Source organism: Archocentrus centrarchus, chromosome 17 (genome assembly GCF_007364275.1).
Source record: "Archocentrus centrarchus isolate MPI-CPG fArcCen1 chromosome 17, fArcCen1, whole genome shotgun sequence".
Classification (NCBI taxonomy): domain Eukaryota; kingdom Metazoa; phylum Chordata; class Actinopteri; order Cichliformes; family Cichlidae; genus Archocentrus; species Archocentrus centrarchus.
The window spans coordinates 12,350,915-12,371,220 of NC_044362.1; the positions used below are offsets into that span (position 1 = coordinate 12,350,915).

Below are 20,306 nucleotides of genomic sequence, written 5' to 3' on the forward strand. Positions count from 1 at the left end.
TACCTACTTCCTAAAATAAGCAGGCCCATATTTTCATTACTTTTTATTTTTCATATCATTTTTGGGTAGAGTAAAACCCACTTTTTGAACAGTGCACCTGCTTCTGTACGTTTAGCACTGGGGCCGCCTCAGGGCTGTTTTAACCTTTACTGAGAAAAAGAACTAGACTTAAAATATGGGACAGTAGCATAAACTTTTGAGCAGAAAATCAGATCAGACATTTTCACTGTTTGGTTCAGTGTTGATGATTTAAACACCATCACAATGGTAGAAATAGTGAATACAGTAAGAAAGATATTATTATTATTATAAATATAACAAGTATGTGTGATATGAAAAGGAAAAATGTCTGGAAATTCACTCTCTGCACATTCTGCAATTAAAATTGATGGTCTGTTTGATAACAGAGACAATTATTAGCTTCTTGTTAAGCTCAGCCTCCCTCTTGCCCTCTTTCACTCTGTATTTAGAGATGAAAGAAAAAGTAGCCAAAAACAAGACAAAGCCTTCACGGAAGGAAGGACACAGGTACATGCCTGTGGGAATGTGATATTGTTAGGACTAATAATGCACTGTGTTCAACTGAGACACAACGCTGTTATAATTAGGACCCAACAAGGTTATTTCATGTGTGAGTGTGTGCTTTGTAATCTAGGTCCTGGGGAGATTGGGGTTAGAACTAATGGGAGGAGGGGTATTTTTCCCATGGGACAGCCATTGCCTCATTAGAGACCATTTTAATTTTCAGCAAATTAAAGGACAGGGTTGTTAGAAACCTCATCTGCAGAACAGACCATAATGGGTGAACTGAGAATGATAATATATAGTAAAAAAAAAAAAAGGGAAGTTGAATTTGGTTATGTGTGTGTGGAACCATCCTTAAATGCTGCAAGGCTGGGAAGTAAATATATTACATCTACTGTAATCAAGTACTGCATGTAACTACAGTTTTTTCTTTTAGCTAATCAACAGTATTGCCCCATTCACCTTCAGAGACTCCCATTATGCCTGATTGCTTGATTGATTCCAGATTTGTGCCAATAACCTATTTAGGAGGCGAGAACAGGTGTTTAACGAACTGCACGAGAGAAGTTTTAGGCCAGAAATGGTACTTTCTCTCACACGCTTACATTCATACTTTTCTTTAATTCTATTACATTAACTAACAAAAACTTTGGCACTATAAAATAAAATTGAACTGAATTCAATAGGTGTAATGTAAGAGGGCAGGGAGGTGTGTGGAAATTAATGCAACATTAATTTATTAGTTACATACATGCATATATTAACTAAGAAAGTTAGGGTTAAATGTGTTACTCAAGGATGAAGTCAGAAACAGCGTCTTCCCATCCAGTCAAACAGCCAATCCTGAGCACACACACATTACAGCTTCTACAGCTGATTAGGAAAGATAGAAATGATTTCTGCAAGTATTGGTTTCATGTGCTGTACAATAGCTTGCATAGGCTAGGTATGATTTTGAAGTAATGGTTCCTAAATAATTTTATCTGCACTGTCAAAACGTTTTAACGGATTGACCTCCGCCATCCTTTTTGGGACATGTTCATAGTGAACACTGACGAAAAGGTAAATATTTCCATTAGAATTTCCATTAAAATGCATAGTCAATTATTTTTTGTGTAGTAAGTATGATCAAGGGTTTAGGCATAATGAACAGGTACAGCATTAATATTCAGGGCCCTGACCTTGTATCTCCAAGCTCAACTCAGTTGCGAGAGGGAAACAGCAATATTACCTGCCTCCCAAAGGGGAAACCATGCTCATTTCTCAGCAAGTCTGTGCTGGGGTGGCACTGATTAAACGTTTTCAGTAGTTGTGGGATGGCTTTTAGTTTAGTGATGTAAGCAAGCATTTAGATGAGCTACCATTGTTGCGACATGATGACATAACCTGGTTGTCGATTTCTTGATGTGATCATCTGCTACAAGCATAGCACCCCACAATCTACATGAGTAAGTGCAAATGATGGTGTGCGCCATTTGAAGTCGCCCCCTCAAGTTGGACTTCCAAATCAGAAAGTTAGAGCAATCCCACTAACCTCGACTTAATGATCCAAGATGGCAGCAGTGGATGTAAACATTAGTAAAACTGTAAGAAGAGGCTATGTTTAGTTGCTCCCTTGTCACAACAGGTTGCAACAAGCAGGTAGCACTGCATGTTTGATTTGGCAGAGTTTTGCTTCCTGATGCAACCTTTGTGTCTCTGGCTGGTAGAATCACCAAACTTTTGCATACCAAGCAAATATGCAAACCACTACATTATGCAGTACCAAATGTGTAAAACTCATGATCTGTGCTGCCATTGCTAAATAAGCTAAATGCAGAGCACTAACCAGGCTCTGGCTGTGAACGTGCTGCAGAGTTTTTTTTTTTCTTTAAGTGCAAAAAAATAAATAAATGAAAACATACAGTGCCTTGTGAAAGTATTCGGCCCCCTTGAACTTTTCAACCTTTTGCCACATTTCAGGCTTCAAACATAAAGATATAAAATTTTAATTTTTTGTGAAGAATCAACAACAAGTGGGACACAATCGTGAAGTGGAATGAAATTTATTTTTAACAAATAAAAAACTGAAAAGTGGGGCGTGCAATATTATTCGGCCCCTTTACTTTCAGTGCAGCAAACTCACTCCAGAAGTTCAGTGAGGATCTCTGAATGATCCAATGTTGTCCCAAATGACTGATGATGATAAACAGAAACCACCTGTGTGTAATCAAGTCTGTATAAAGTTCAAAGCCGGATTTGGATACAAAAAGATTTCCCAAGCTTTAAACATCTCAAGGAGCAGCAAGCAATCATATTGAAATGGAAGGAGTATCAGACCACTGCAAATCTACCAAGACCCGGCCGTCCCTCTAAACTTTCATCTCAAACAAGGAGAAGACTGATCAGAGATGCAGCCAAGAGGCCCATGATCACTCTGGATAAACTGCAGAGATCTACAGCTGAGGTGGGAGAGTCTGTCCATAGGACAACAATCAGTCGTACACTGCACAAATCTGGCCTTTATGGAAGAGTGGCAAGAAGAAAGCCATTTCTCAAAGATATCCATAAAAAGTCTCGTTTAAAGTTTGCAACAAGCCACCTGGGAGACACACCAAACGTGTGGAAGAAGGTGCTCTGGTCAGATGAAACCAAAATCGAACTGTTTGGCCACAATGCAAAACGATATGTTTGGCGTAAAAGCAACACAGCTCATCACCCTGAACACACCATCCCCACTGTCAAACATGGTGGTGGCAGCATCATGGTTTGGGCCTGCTTTTCGTCAACAGGGACAGGGAAGATGGTCAAAATTGATGGGAAGATGGATGGGGCCAAATACAGGACCATTCTGGAAAAAAAACCTGTTGGAGTCTGCAAGAGACCTGAGACTGGGACGGAGATTTATCTTCCAACAAGACAATGATCCAAAACATAAAGCCAAATCTACAATGGAATGGTTCACAAATAAACGTATCCAGGTGTTGGAATGGCCAAGTCAAAGTCCAGACCTGAATCCAATCGAGAATCTGTGGAAAGAGCTGAAGACTGCTGTTCACAAACGCTCTCCATCCAACCTCACTGAGCTCGAGCTGTTTTGCAAGGAAGAATGGGCAAGAATTTCAGTCCCTAGATGTGCAAAACTGATAGAGACATACCCCAAGCGACTTGCAGCTGTAATTGCAGCAAAAGGTGGCGCTACAAAGTATAATGCAAGGGAGCCGAATAATATTGCACGCCCCACTTTTCAGTTTTTTATTTGTTAAAAAAGTTTGACACATCCAATAAATTTCATCCCACTTCACGATTGTGTCCCACTTGTTGTTGATTGTTCACAAAAAATTAAAATTTTATATCTTTATGTTTGAAGCCTGAAATGTGGCAAAACGTTGAAAAGTTCAAGGGGGCCGAATACTTTCGCAAGGTACTGTAGCACTGCATTGCTAGTGATGCGTGAATGGCTCTGCCTTGTTAAGAAGCAAAACAAATCCTGTTTTTTCTCGCTTTTCTGGCTACTTTTCTTTTTTTTTCTTTTTTTTTTTTTTGGAACATGTGCACTTTATTTGGATTGTTTAGTCAATGTACAGGTTGGCCCCACTGCTCTGGCACCCCGTGTTACCCCCATAATTTCGAGACCCTCTTGCCCCACGACCCCGGGGATGAAACCTCCAATGGGGGAAGAAGAGGTCATGATCGGGTTTTGCATAACAAAAACAAAAGAAAATTAAACAGGACCAAGATTTTCTTTTTAAGGCTGAAAGTACAAAATACTCAGACATAACTTACATACAAGCAATACTACAACCATGTTTAAGTACGTGTCTGAACAATGCAGTTTTCATTTGGAATCATGTGTCTGAGCAATGCAGTTAACAAACATTTGGAATGACTTAACGAAAAAACAAAACAAAAAACAAAATGTACATTTTTTCAAACCCCAGATGAAACTGCAGAACCCTGGAGTACCTTTTTAAACCTAGCCAAAAACATTACTGTCTCCTTCATTGTTCCAGTTTTTTTTTAACTATTTTTCTGACTACTGCTAGAATGCAGTGAACTCTGAAGTGACATCACTCCGAGCTCTGACACCTGACTTTCGCAGCATAAGTGAAGCCCCTAGGCAGGTTTACGTAAGTTAACCAATCAGAAGAGAACTAGCATATGCAGGAGTATTAGTATTATTTTTTCTCCAAATCAAATCTTTTCATGGTCATATTTCACCTTGTAGCTGGTTGTCTTGGGTCACAGCTTAAAACTCTTTATCTAAACATTTTCTGAAATGTCAGAGTAGGAAATGAATGGGAATTTTACTTCCAGAGCCAGAGCTATTAAAAATTTGGGCAGTCACTCTATAGCCAGGGCACGTTGTCATTCATATGGTGGGTGTGTGTCCCGCATAGTAAAAAATGCTCTCTTAAGTAGAAAAGTACCAGTAAATTTACCATATACAGTTATCTTCTCATACTATGTCTCATATGCATGTATACTTTCTCCAAGCAATGCTTATAGAATATCATTTGGTTTCTCTGGCCTCTGGCCTTATCAAAATAAATTGAATTTGAATTTAATTGAATAGTGTTTTGCTGGAGATCAATAGTGCAAATAGTTGTAGTTTGCAATTACATGTGTAAGAATGTATGTAGGAATGTATGGAGCATTATGTTTTGTATGATTTATGACCTGAATAGTTTCTCATGCCATTGAACTTTTGTCCCATTAATCAACATGCTCAGTAATGCATGTGGTCAGGGACACAAGACTCACAAACACACCCAACCACAAGAGCTTGAAATATGGCCAGTGTACGTGTTCCCAGTAGACTACACCAACCTCATTAAGTGGCTATTCCCTGAGTGGCTATTTGACATCCCAACAGCACAGTGCTGGGATGTGTTCCACAGTGGCATTATCACCCTTAAATGCCCCATAATCCACGTTACAATCCCACAATCTTGGACTCTTATAAAGCTGCATTCACTACTGCGAGACTTAACAACAGTATCAACGCATAAACGGCATCGCCTGACAATTTCTATTTTCATTGTGAGGTGATTGTAAGTCATTTGAAAACTGGCCCCGGGTAAATTCAGGCTGAGGCAGTTTCCTTCTTTCCCCGAGGCAAAAAACATCAATAGCGGAGAGAGAAGCCAGGACAACCTATAGCACAGGACAGATCGATAGCGCAACAAACTCAGTAAAGATTGACTGGAGAGTTGCCTGGAAACATCCTGCTTGAGATTTATGATGGAGGAGGACACAAGCCAAGAGAAGAAGCTAGAGGACAAGAGAGGGAGAGAAAGACACACTTACGGCGAATCAGAGGAATTTTTTTTTTTTTTAGGATCTCAGAGCCAAACTGAATCATCAAAAATGTCTGACTGACAATATATCAATTATAAATATACCAGTGAATACAATAAATATGTTTTCTCCTTAACACTATGTGCATTTTTCTATGAAGAATAAAGACCAATGAAAAAAAAAAAACTAAACAAGATTAATCAAAAACTGTGCAAATTTGAAAACCCCACACCTACATTCCCCCATTTTCTAGCCATCTTCTGTGTGATCTTCCTATTGAGAAAAGAGGAAAAATGATATCTACTCAAGCAGACAGTATATGCCTGACATTCCAGTGGGAAAATTACTGAAACAGTGACAAGATGAAATGAGAAGATATCAAGTTTCATTCCTTCTCTATTCTAACAGAGAGCCCTTACCATATGTCACCCGGCTCCAGCGTGCTCTGACTGGTGCAGCAGTCTTTCATAGACTCAAACTAATTGAATATCCTTATCTGGCAATGAACTACCCCCCCCCCCCCCCCCCCCCCTTTTTTTTCTCTGGTGAAGTGAAACAGAGGCCAGTTGGAAAAGCAGTACATTTGAATTCATCCAGAGACACTTCCAGAAAAAAATTCAATGCACTACTGTACTTTCTCTCACAATCATAATCTTGTTTTCAGGTACATGAACCATAACCAGGCCCCACACCATACCATACTAAAGCAAGATAAAAGATCTGGGAATTGTGCTAACGGCCCTAAGCTACAGCAGCTTCCCTGTGTGATTTTTTTTTTTTTTAAGTTATGCAATTAAGTGCTGCAGTTTCTAATACCCCCTGGGCTCCTTAGTATAAATTGATTCTATTTAAAAGGGTTTTTTTTCTGTGTGACAGAGAATAAGAGGTGGCTGGGGAGCAGAAACAAATGATTGAAAATGGACTCTCAAAGAAAGAGACAGGAGACAGCTGGGAAGCAGCTTTGTTCATGAAAGGGTTAAAGAGGAAACGGTAGAGACAAAAAGGGGAACTGCACAGACCGCCAGACCTTTAACGGGTTAATAGTTGAAAGGAGGCTGATAATAGAGGCTGAAGCAGTTGCAAAGGAACTCCACATAAACACTATCATAAACCAGGGAAAAGCAGGGAAGAAAATGCTGCATTTCTCTTATATCGCCACATTGACATCGTTTTAAAACTAGAGCCCAACCAATGCTGTATTTTTGAAGCAGATCCTGCTGTTTAGGAAGCAGAAAAACTTCCAGTGTTGATTTACCCAATGATACTGGTATATTCATACAGCGCTATATTAAAAGAAAATAATGGGGTAGGTGTTTATTAGCTTTTTAACTTAACTTTAAAAACTTAACATCATAACACTGCTTGACTCTGCAGCATCTCCTGCTCCGTTGCGATGCTACTACTGAGAGTATCATCCACTGTTTGCACTTCCTGTCATATAGAGTGCAAGTGATGCACTCCATATGATCTAGCCATGATAACATTGTAAAGACGAGTCACGTGTTTACATCACCAGTTGCTGGTATCGCCTGCTTCATAGCCTGGTTGTACTCGATGGTGTCTTTTTGCCTCAAGTTTCTACCTTTAGCAGGAACAGGTTTCCTGCATATTTTGCAAAATACTGAAAATTGTTGTTGAAGTACCTTCGTTTTTAGGTACTAAATTGTGACTGCAGACTGACATGTGGCTATTGTTTTCAGACATGTCCGTACCTGTGTTACGTTGTGCACAGTAGGGAATGTTTATGCATGGTGTTGCTATATCATTAATTTCAAGATATGACACTTTTTATCAGATAAAATTTTATACCATATATTTATACCATATACCAAGTTTATACCAGTATTATCATGGAGGGTATGATATGGCACAACCCTAAATGGAAACAGTGTTGGGTGTAACACATCACTACGTGCAGTTCTAGGTACAGCACGGCTGGAAAGTGCTCTTTGGGCTGGTTTTGAACTTTGCTGTTGGCTTTGTGTTAGTTCTTAAACAGCAAAAAAAGGGGTTTGTGTCAGTGTGGGCTTGCAACTGGTAATTATGTGACAATGCACAATGCCTCTCAGGCCATGTGACAGAATAACGCAAAAGTAATGTAACAAATTACTTTGTCCCGAGAATTAGTCAAAAAAGTGATGAGTAATATTTAATACATTACAACATTGGTTGTAAATAATGAAGTAGGAGTCTCTGCTGGACAAACTGTGTGATGACACAATTTCTAGATGACTTTTCTGCATTAGGCTCACCGATTAAAAAAAAAAAAAAAAATCATATATGAAGTAGGGTTAACTGATTTGAAATCAGAATTGCAGTTTGATACTATGCAGTTAGCCTACACTTTACAGAGCACACCTGATCCATGCTTAAAACATGCAGTTTATGGTTTTACATTCATTCCCTCTTTCTTGTATGAAAGTCACACTCACCAATCAGAAGAGACCCAAGATGACCGCATATACACCCAACAACAACATGTACATTTAACTCAGGGAAAATGTAACATGTCTTCCATAATAGCAGCACGCGTAAGCTAGGCTAAGCTAACCTAACTGCTGGGCTAACCCAAAGACTTAAAACAGTATTACAGCTTCCTGGATAACTTCAGTTTGTCTTAACATTAAAAAATACTGACAAATTGAACATTTATGTTCATATCTCCATCTTTTGATGTCATCTCCTGTGATAATGCTCCATCTCATGTTATAAATCTATTACACTCTGAATGTTGAACTGGACTGGAATCACAGTTGCAATATCATTCAGAAAAATTACAAATTAGACTTTTTTTTGTTATCCCCCAAATCATTCAGCCCTAATATCAAGTAAGGTTATATTTCTGATAAAGCAATAATGAAGCTGAAAATTCAAAACTAGATTTGAATCGCCTTGAGGCAACTGTTTGTTATGATTTGGCGCTATATAAAAAATATTGAATTACTTGAATAGATTTGATAAATAAAAGCATAGGAATGTTTTTTGTTTGTTAAGCCACTTAACAGTGACCTGCAGTATGAATCATTCAAGAATAAAAAAGGCACCAAATTCAAAGGATGAACCAGTGTTGTGCCTACACATTGCGGACAACTTAGCAAAGAACCAATTTTAAATTGTATCTTTGGGCAAATAAAAACACATAATTTGATCCCATTTCTTTGGTTGAATCTGCAAAAAATGCCAAAGATAACACAGTTGGACTTGGAAAAAAAAATTGTATTTTTGCACCAACAAGGTGAATCCCAAAGAGCTGTTAGCCAAAAACTTGGCATAGCTCAGCATGATGTGCAGTGTGTCCTTGAAAAACATTGAGGAAATTGGGCAAGTGGAGGACAAAAGAAGTAACAGGCCTAAAAAAAACACTATCTACAGCCGATGAACGGCAGATGAACGTCATGTCCTTAAGAAATTGGAAAAAATCCAGCAAAGACCTGACATAGGACCTGAGAGCTACAGCTGTCAAGATGCTGTCATTCTTAAGGAAGGGAAACAGGGAGAAAAGGTTGAGGTATGCCACATTACACAAGAACTGGCTGAAAAATCAGTGGCAACAGGTCTGATGGAGTGATGAATCCACATTTGAAATTTCTGGTTCAGTGGTGCTGGGGATCTTGTCAAAACTGATGAAATAAAATGAACACATAAAAAATATTGTCAGAATTTGATCCACCATGAAATACTATCTAGGAAGCATCTGATTGGAAACAGCTTCATTTTTCAGCACGACAGTTATCCCAGACACACTGCCAGTAAAAGCATAGAAAAACACGATAGCAAAACACAGTGGAACACTATCAGCCATGGATTGGCCTCCGCAGAGCCCAGACCTCAACATAACATCATGCTGACAGAGAACAGAACAAAATGCAGCCAACATCCAAAGAAGAGCTCTGAATGTCCTTCAAGACTATTCCTGACGACTACTCAAAGAAATGACAAGAAAACTGCCTCAAAGAGTTCAAACTATACTGAAGAATAAAGGTGGCCATACCAAATATTGATTTTCAAGCTTCTTAGAAATGTGCAGACTCTGTTTTTGCCTTATATACTGTATTTCCATTTATGTTTGCACATTTCAATAAATCGCAGCACCTATTTCCCATTTTCCCAGCAAAATATAAATAAATGAGGGGTGCCTCAAGACTTTTGCACAGTACTGTATTTGCTAATTCAACAGCAAAAGTAATGTAACCCAAATCCAAAAGCCATTAACACATCCTCCTTCTAAAGACTACTGCAGATGCATAATTAAGCAAGCTATGACTCAAACAAGAAAGCATTTCTGGCTAAGACTACAGTGCAGTGATACAGTGGAGGATTCCTGGATAATATGCTATTCTTCATGACAAGAAGCTGGAAAAGAATTAATGTCACCTTTTCCAGTTAAGGCAATGACTGTGGTACGCACATGATAATGATAAACTAAAGCTATCCTCCCACTCATTCGCACACTCTCTTCCCCTTAATACTTAAACCAAGCACAAACACAGAACATGCAGCAGAGCATGCACACATATACCAGAGAAATGCCCAGTGGAGAAGCTGTTTCTCTGCAGCTTGTGTTATCTATGACAGCTATTTCATATTCTCCAGCTAGGTGATTTGAGGTAACAAAGGAAAGCAGCTTCATTCAGCTTGTATTCTCTTTCAATTTGTAAAGCTTGCATGTTGGAGAAGAGCCACTAAAGCTGGAAATAGTAAAGCATGCACGCACACACACACACACACACACACACACACGTAGTCAGTAATTTGTGTGTATTACACACATGCGCACACAGTATAGTACACACAAACACACAGAGGCTTCCTGATTAGATGCTTGCATCATTTTTTTTATTCCCAAAGGAACATCCTTGTTTGCATAAAGGTAACAAATAGTACTCACATTATCTATAAACGGCTAACTGCAGGGTGCAGCTGACTAGTTGCAGATCTGCTTTTTTGTCTTCACTGCATATTTATCAGTGGCCAGAGGAGGCTGTGAATGAATAGTGCAGGGAAATGGGTTGTGTATCATGTTCTGTAAATTAAGTAGTGTAGCTCAAGGGGTCGACAGTCAAACTCTGACCTGGGGGCAAAAAGACCTGATGAGAAGGAGAAAAAAGCGTATTGTCACCCTCTCAAAATAATGGCCTAAGTTATTTTTTAACAAAAGTCTTATTTTTTTACCTGAATCATCATATTTTCAATGTTTGGTTCAGTTTTTTTTTTGTCTTTTCCGAAAAAAAAAAAAAAGAGTTAGGCCATTATTTTACGAGGGTGACGATACTGAGTGAGAGCGGCGGAGCGGTATTCACATGCACCAGGAGAGCGCACACACTGACATGCAAAGCAAACATCATGCAGATTTTCACAATGGCGAGAGAAGCTTTCCAAACTTGAATTTTCAAGGGCAGGTTGTGAGCAAAGCGTTAGTGGATTGTGCGAGCAAAGCATGATGAAATCACACATCTTTCACATCTCATTATTGCACTCTGCACTCCTTCCAAACACTGTGTTTAACAAACATTTGAAAACAGCCAGCAGGCAATATTGAAATGACTCAGTGAGCTTACATTTCAACACTATTCAAAGATATGTAGAGGGACGCATGTGCACACACCTGCGGCCGTGCACACATACAGTATAAACCATCACTGTACATCTGCATCTTTGCAGCATTGTAATGAATGACAAATAACTGCTCAGGGCTGCATTACTCATACTTTAATACTCTTTTGTGTTGTGATCATGGCCTAATGCAGGACCAGCCTGAGATCAATAACCTAATTAGCCATAAAACATATGCATTGCAGTGATACATTATATGCCTGGCATCACTTGGCTAGCATCTCACAGGAATTACCATATAAATTAACTGCGGTCATTTATTAAGCAAAGAGCCATGGTGGGGGCTTGGCACGTGACAGAGTTTTAGAAAATTAATTTTTAAGCTACAGCAACCATTAGAAAAAGAAAGCATCACGAAAGGTCGAACAGCCGAGCTGCAAACTGCACTGGCGGCTGACAGAGTGAAAACATGCCGAGGCTCTACTCGTGGTAAGAAGTGAGGCGACTGAGGAAACCCCCAACACGCTTTCTTTCCACTCTTTGTGTTCAACTGGACCACAAGTAATTCAATACACCTCTCCTTGTGCAGGCTCACTCAAATGAAATGCGAATGAACTATATCAAGTGGAGCACTATTTGAGCACCTCTTACAGTAATGTCAGTGTTTGTGTGGGCTATGCTACAGTGTAAATGTGTGTGTGTGTCTGTGTGTACATGCATTTGCGTGTGTCTGGGTGTCATGTGCAAACAATGCTGTACGTGTGTGTTGCGTGTAGTAAAGACAAGTGTGAAATGACTTGTAAATCTAAAAGACAGTCTTGTTCTGCACATGATTCCTTGACCAAACCCAGTAACCCGGAGAGAATCTGCTACACAATACTAGGCTGATCTCTCCATAGCAACACACATGGTAACACAAATCTATTTCAGAGCAGGAGTGCAGCACAGCACTTAAACACAGCATACAAAAAAAAAAAAAATAAGGAAAACAACAATCAATTATTAAAAGAGCTTCATGTTCATACTTACTGCCTGTGTATTTTGCCAGCTGCAGCCAAAACTAAGAGGCTTCCACTGCTCCACAACTACCACACTTCATACAGTTTTATCAGAGATATACAGCAGTGCCACTCCTTCAGATGCGAGTTAGGATCTGCTCCTTCTCTGGCATTTAATTGTTCTGCGGGGTGTGTTTACTTTGAAGGTGTTGGCTAGCCCTCTAACGCAGAAGCCAGTGGAAACATGTTCCCCTAATGAGAGCAAAACAAACGGAGGCCCTGTAACAACAGCGGGGAGATGACCGATAGAGAAAGTTTAAATCAACATAATGTTTCTCCTGGCATAAGCCTGCCAGTAAATCATAATGCTGTAAGCAGATCTGTCTACATCAATTGTTTCGAGTTCCAGCAGACAGCGTTACCTCAGCGTTATTACGGAGCCAACACAAACACACGCACACGCACACAATGATAAGGTAAACTAGTTTTTTGTTGTTGTTTTTTTTTTAAAGAGAGCCAGAAGCTGAATTACTGCAACATTTCCTTAATTTAGACAGCTCAAGAGCACAAGTGGTAGGGTTCAATAAGAAATAAACAATCTCAGTTCCAAGAAAAATTGAAGGCCTGGAAAGGAGAAAAATTAGATGTTGAACAAGAAGCTTCAAATGGAGAAAAGCACCGTCGAGAGAATCAAATGTTTTCTCGCCTTCTCTTAAGGAAACAATCATTCACGTGCTACTGTTCAAAGCTTTTACAAACACAGCCATGGTAAATCCTCCAGACAGCATCAACGAGACACTAAGTTGGTTGCAAGTGGCACTTTGATATATACTGTGTTGACCTAGATCATATAGAGTGATTATAACCATGTTGGACCGCCGTTTGGCAGGAGCTGCACAAAAGGTTTTACGGTAATAGCTTTCCTCCTCTTTCAAGCCATCCATTCTGCAGTGACACATACAACCTTATGTTCTCCTGAAACGTGGGCTGCCACTCGCCTGACACACACATATACACACACAACTACAGTACAGCAGAGCAGGCCTGTTGCATCCAGCAAACGTGTGATGCGACAGGTCAAAGAGAGAAAAATGGCACCAGGCTATCAATATTTTTTATTTCTTCTTCTTTTAACCCTAGATCTACTTATTATTATTACTGGCTTCTTTTTTTTTAATTCAGTCTTAAACTGATCGTGGGCTGTCGGGTAGGCTGAGGTAGGCTGAGTAGGACGTGACTTAGCGTTTGACTGCTGATCAGCTGTTAAACATTCAGATTAGGTCCTCGAAAATTAGAGCCCAACCGAGTTTAGTTATTTGCTGATGTATTGTTATCAGTATTTATAATGAACAATAAATGAAATTTTAAAAAAGTAAAGAAGAAACAGGAGAAACACCCTTCGACCGTGTTATGGTTGTTGATGTTGCATAATTTGTCCACTCTGCAACTTCGCTATTGGGATCAGGCATTTAGAATGCCAGGAAGAAGACCAGCTGATCCAAGCAGAGTCAAGCAGAGCATAAGCAAAATAAATAACTACACATAACAGATATTAGCGAAATTTATTTATGTTTTGTGTATCAGCTGATGTATCGGAATATCGGATTCTTGAATCACCAAATTGTTGGCCAAATATTGGCTGAAAAAAATCCTATATCGATCAGACTGCCTTGGAAACTGTAGGTTTGTGTCTGTTTTCATTAAAACCCGTACAATTAGTCAAGCCATAAAATTAGGCAGTGAAAAATAAATTGGTAAAATAATAAGACAGCATACCTTCACTAGTCTGAAAATTCCCTCCACTCCATGCATCAATTGAGTCCTTGAATCCAGAAAGATACTTGGATCTGGATGGTCTTTTCTTGCGAACATCAAAACTGTATCTCACAATTTTTTCTTATTTCAATCTGATTTGAGCTGGAAGCTGTTTGTGATGACACGCCATGAAATGTTTAATTCTGTCCTATCTTGCAATCATAAAAAAATCCTTTCAAAGAAATCTTGGATCAAGTTCCAGACTCAGATTGGCTTCAAAAATTCATCTTTTAAGTTTCACTTCTTGTAAAAAATTTACACAAAGCCTGCTAACAAACAGTCAAAGAAACAAAGATTCAAACAATGATGTTATGCTATATATATATATATATATATATATATATATATATATATATATATATATATATATATATATATATATATATATATATATATATATATATATATATATATATATATACATTTTTTTTTTTACAAGTAATATTATTTTTAAAAGGTATAAATTAACTGTGCAGTAATCTACAAACTGGCGATAACAGTTCTAGATGCTGTACTAAAATGCTTTATGACTGTGCCAGGAAGGATTCCCCCGGCTTGTGCTCCCACATATCACCTACGGTGTTCCAACAAGAGACAGAAGCCATATTAATATAATAAAAAAAAATGTGCAAAAAAAAAGGAAGCCCACTTCTTTTTTTGATGCATTTCTTTGCCACTGCATGTAAAGCCTTGCATGTATTTTTATTACATTTTAGATTTCAGATTTTACTTTCTGGCTCTGGATGGCACCAAATCTGATAGACTGTAACCTGATTAATCACAGGTGTCAGCTAAAGACAGTGTCTGTTTATACTCAAAAAAAAAAAAAAAACTTGTCAAAAAAAAGCAAATCCCCTGGTGTTTATGTGCTACGATTTCCCTGCAGGGAATATCACCATAGCAGTAAGTGGCAGGCATTAGAGTACTTACACAGCCCAGCACAATAGAAGCAGCAATGCAGCTTTCAAAGCACAATGTTATTGAGGCAGGACACAATATCGTACTACCCGCCATCAGTTCAGTGGGATGGCTATTGAGTTTCAGGGTGTGCTGTGGGATACTGTAATCGTATACACTTTATCAGGCTTGTTCTGTCACAAGTGTTTTGTTTAAGGGATTTCAAATGGGTGAGGGGGGGTACGGGCCTTCTCATTAAGGGTGAGTCAATAAGATGTAACCACGATCCCACAAACATCTGTGGATAGATAAGCATTTCTCGCTGTACCAAAATACTTGGCATGGTCAGCCTGAGCAAGTGGAAAAGGTTGTTACTTAAGCAGTCTGTCATAGATAGCAGCACTTCAACGACTTTTTCTTTTTTTTTTTTCTTTTTTTTTTTGGTCCTCATTTGCATTTTCATGATTGAAACGGGATTGTTTAATAGTTGTGTGATAATAAATGTCTTGTTCACAGTGCCAATTACATGCTGGAAAGCTGCATACAAATGGGGATAATTACAATGCATAATGGCATTTTGATTATTTTTGAGAGTGCACAAAGTTTATCGCATTCATCTTCCTTCCAGTTCTGAGACTTCTGCAGTCATGACTGGTGTCCTACTATGTGCAGACACCTCAGACCATTTTAAAGCTTTTGATTCCTCTGTGGCCATCGAAATCATTCAATATCACGTTGGCAAAGGATTTTAAAGACAGAACATTCTCAGAGCTTATTCAAATCCCAGATTCTTTACACAGTAATGAGCATGCACTTGGACTATTGTTCATTTAATCTTTATAATGAGTTTTTACACTATATGGGCTCATTTACTATTATACTGAGATAATGTTTCACAACATTCTTATATTCTTCACAAACGTTGTGTTTTCCATTCTTGCTTACTTGTTTGTGATTCACATTAATGTTTAACTAACTAACCAAAGACAACTGATACCTGGTGAACAATGTGTCCACCTGTAACTTCATCTATGATGCAGTGAAGCCATCAGCAGCACTGGAGTCAACCATCATACTTCTCATCATACTTCTCATCATACTTCTCATCATACTTCTCCTAATTTAGGGATTTGGAGATCAAAGCAGGCTCTATAGTACGTACATAGACATACAAACAACTGTAATATTATGCAACTAAAAGAGTTAGCTATGCTATTCTTGACTTTCCCTACTTTTTTCTTCTTAGCAGCATACTTTGAAGTTTTTAACTTCAAGGAAAAAAGTTTACTTTCCTGCAGCCACTTGGTCATTTTTGGACGTTTTGCTGACGCTCCAAAATCGAGCCAAGTTCAGAACAGTCATGTCAAGGTGGTTCGATATAACACCTTTTGCAACTGGTGCCAGCTCAGCCCCAGAAAACAGCTGTGGCATTTTAAAAAGGAGTCTGTTGGTGATATTTAGATGCTGGTGCACCCTCATCAGTGCCTCCTGTTCTTTTTTCTTCCCTGTCTTGTAAAAACTTCACCTTGACAGCAATGGGAAGGAATGCTGAAGGAGGGGAAGCAACAGCAAAGGTGGTAACTAACTTAAAAATAATTTTAAAACAGCAAAAAAAAAACCAAAAAAACTCAAAGGTCCATCACCACGATCAGCCTTTTTTCAACAAATGCATTTTTCAGTGAGTATTATCGTGGCACTTTTAAAAGAGCACTCAGTGTGCTGTGGGGGAACATCATCAGCAATCATTATCATCAACAATCCATTTTAACACTTTCCACTTTTTTTTATCTTTTTCTGACTTCTTTTCTTTATGACCCAAATTATACTAAAACTATTTGCTCTCCAGCTTTGAGTAGCCTAAAGAACACCGAGTCACCGTTTTATCAGGAACTTTTGTACAAATGTACATGACATGCTCAAGGCTCACTGGATCAAGAAATATTCATAGTGCTTTAAATTTCCCCATACCTTTTTTTTTTTCCTTCTCATTTCACACATACATGCTAACATACATTCTGCTTGTTTTCACCTTCACTTCTGATGTCATTTTGTTTGGGGATGTTTTAACTCACTTTTACTTTCAGTGATGTCCCTTATATGTTTTTTTTTCCTTACCCAATCATCATATCCGACCGCTAGATTTGTCATCTGTTGTCAGATGCAATAACTGACTTTTTTTTTAAATCAAAAATACTACATATTTAGTCCTTTTACTGTCGTTGCGTTGTGGTTATTAAGAGAGGCATCTCTGCAAGCAGAACATGCAGCAATCTATGAAGTGAGTGTGCGCACAGTGCCAGGTACGGGCCTAATAAAATTAAGCTGAGCTCTTGAGTCTAGTGTCTGAGAACCAAAATATGAAAATGTCCCCGCGTTCTGTGGAAACCACAAACCCTCTGCTTCTGATTCAGCTGCCGGGCAGCGCCATTTGAATATTTCTAGTCTCCTACCTAAAACAACGTTGCAACATGGAACAGGTGTGTGTGCGCGCGAGTGTGCGTTCCCCCATCGCGGTTTTGTGTACGTGCATGCGGATGCTTGTGTGACCAAACGAAAGAAATAGGCTACGAAAGCTAAGCTAAGAAACATACAGTTGGTTACATGTGCGGTAGTTACATGTGTTCTGGTAAAGCTGCCTAATAGGAGACTGAATGACGATTCAGATGCCCCCCTACCTTGCATACACACATAATATGTGTGCGCGCACCATACACGTAGGTTACTGTTTTCTATCAAAATCATATCACAGGCGTGGTCATTCAATGAAAACATTAAGAGCAGTTTGGTTTGTCATTTGAAGCTGTCTCCGAAATCGCATAATAAAATGTGAAGAAAACAATCTACCTTGTGGAGGTCTATGCGTATCCTCTCCTCTCCTTTATGTGGGCTCTCGGGCCACAGGTGATAGCTCGAGCCGTAGTTGGGGCTGTCTTTGCTGCTGTTGCTGCCGGTTGCGGACGAGTTCCCCGCGTATGCCTGTTGTGTTACCGGGGGGGTTACTCGGGAGTCGCGGTTATGTGGTTGCGCCTGATCTCCTTGCGCGGTGATCCTCCCAGACTTATTGCGGTCTTGTTCACAGTGCTGCGGACGCTGGGGACAGAGCCCCAGTGCGCCTTGCTGCCGCTGCTGCCGCTGCTGCTGCTCTTGCTTTTGCAGCAGTGGAGCCTGGTGAGTCCTACATAGCTCTCCTGAGTCGCTGGCGCAGTAGTTGATAGGCAAGCTGCTCCCCACCAGTAGCTGTTGCTGCGCTCGTAATTGTGGGATCTGTTGCTGCTGCTGCTGTTGTTGCTGCTGCTGCTGCAGGTCCTGAGTCTGAAACTCGAATGCTCTCCTAGCCTCGGTTGACTCGCATACATTTAAAGAGCGCCCTTTCTGTGAGTTTGCACGGATTTCTTCAGGGGAGGGGTCCTTCTGTTGGAGTCTTAAATGACAGTGCTGTTGCTGCTGTTGCTGCTGCTGCTGCTGTTGCTGCAACAACTGCCTGTGGTCTCGGTGCCCTCCTGCTCCTCCTCCTCCTCCCCTGCAGCGTTCCACGATGCTTGCCTGTTGGTAATTACTGGCACTCCTTCGGAGACGATCCCCCCTTTTAGATTCCCGGGAAAAGAGAAGAGAGGAAGAGGACGACGTTGGTGGCGGCGGAATAGGCGGCGGAATAGGTGGGGAGGGATGCGGTGGGAGAGGTTGGAAAGGATGGGGTTGATTTTGAGAAAAGCTCGCCTCCTGCTCTGAAAAACTGCAGTGGCAGCTTGGAAAAACGGGCTGCTTCTCCGACTGCGGCGGCGGAGGCTGCTGCAGCTGAGAGCCGGTCGGGGCCCAGGGATCCTGGTGCAGGTGTGCCGGCTGCCCGGTGCTAGGTTCACTGCCTTGGTGTGAAGGTCGCTGGGTGGTGTCGTAGCTCGCCAGAGGTAGAGGGTCGCCGCTGTGAACAGGTCTCCGAGAGGGCTGGCTCAGACAGGGGAGTTCCTGGAGGCTCTGGCGATGAGCGGCGGTGGTCGAAGTGCGGTCTCGGTGGTGAGAAGAGGGCGGGGGCGGCAGGCTGAAAACAGGCGCGACTTGGTCTCGGCTCTGCTTGCTGTTTCCTTGGTTTTCGTCGGGGATTTGGTGCTGATGGACAGCTCCCGCGTACCGATGCCGCATCCCCTTGATCGCCTCGTCTCGCTGTGGTTGCTCCTTTGCCGTGCAGAGCTCCGACACCCGTTCATTGCGATCAGTCCCAGCAGAATAGGACCGACTTGTATCATTGGTAGGTTTGACCAAGACCTGCCTTAAAACGTCACTATACAGCCAAAACACCGCCTTCGACTCGATATCGGTTCATTCCCTGCCATGCGCACAGGTTGCAGCAGATCGATCACTCCTTGGTGTTAAAGATTGGCCTATTACAAGAATGGGACTATGCAGAAAGGTGTTTAAATCCTGCACACTGACGGGTCGATCATGTTAAGCCACTGCGGACCTAATACATCGAGTTTGTCAATGTTGCAATAACCGCCTCGTTTAATCAGAAATCACTTTTTACTGCTACGTCACCCATATCCAACACGATGCTTTGTCCACATATATCCTGAACGTCACTATAATTTATGACCAACTCTAAATGATTACCTTCCCTCACTGTTGGTTGTCCATAAAGTATCAGCATCTCAAAAATCACGAGGGAAACCATTTTTTTTTCTGTTTGCAAAACACATTTCCACTTGTTGGTCCATGAAAAAAAAAAAAAAAAAACGTAAAATCAACAGGCGTGTAGCCGATTACCTCATGCTATACAGCACAAGCCTTGCGGTATGGAATTTAATAATTTATATACCCGGTTTTTGTATTACCAGGCAGAAATGTTAAGAATGGGTGCTGCATTCAGAGCCCGCAGTCACCTCGCAGGCTGCTGTGTGTGACGCGCTGCTCGCAGCTGTTGCTTGCGCTCACTAAAACATTGTAAAGGCTTCACTGTCACAGCTGTGAGGGAATCGGCTAGATGAAGACAGTGAGGGGCTGGGCGCAGACGGCACTGGTGCTGGAGGAGTTAGGACACGCATTACTAAAATAGCCCATACTTGTTGGGGTGTCAAGTGGCCAGAGGACTGTCCATCAAATGTCTGTTGGTGTCGTGCAGCTGTGAGGATTATTCATCCAGTAATAGAAAACTTGAAATAAATGATAAGTTCAGTTTTTTTTTTAAGTCTGTCTATTAAAAATAGGCCATATGCAGACTTAAAAAGTATTCCACGTGTCAGTACT

General features: G+C 40.5%; 1 protein-coding gene across 2 annotated transcripts in view; it reads right to left on the reverse strand.

Moving 5' to 3' along the window:
- Positions 1–19,205, reverse strand: part of kcnn1a (potassium intermediate/small conductance calcium-activated channel, subfamily N, member 1a) — a 57,705-nt gene extending 38,500 nt beyond the window's left edge. Inside the window, exon 1 of one of the 2 annotated variants that reach the window (XM_030752929.1) lies at positions 17,913–19,205. In XM_030752929.1, the coding sequence (XP_030608789.1) occupies positions 17,913–19,205 (1,293 nt within the window). Of the gene's footprint in view, positions 1–12,387; positions 12,478–17,912 lie in introns of those variants that run through there. The other variant, XM_030752930.1, reaches the window with a different exon arrangement.
- Positions 19,206–20,306: the final 1,101 nt, after the last annotated feature.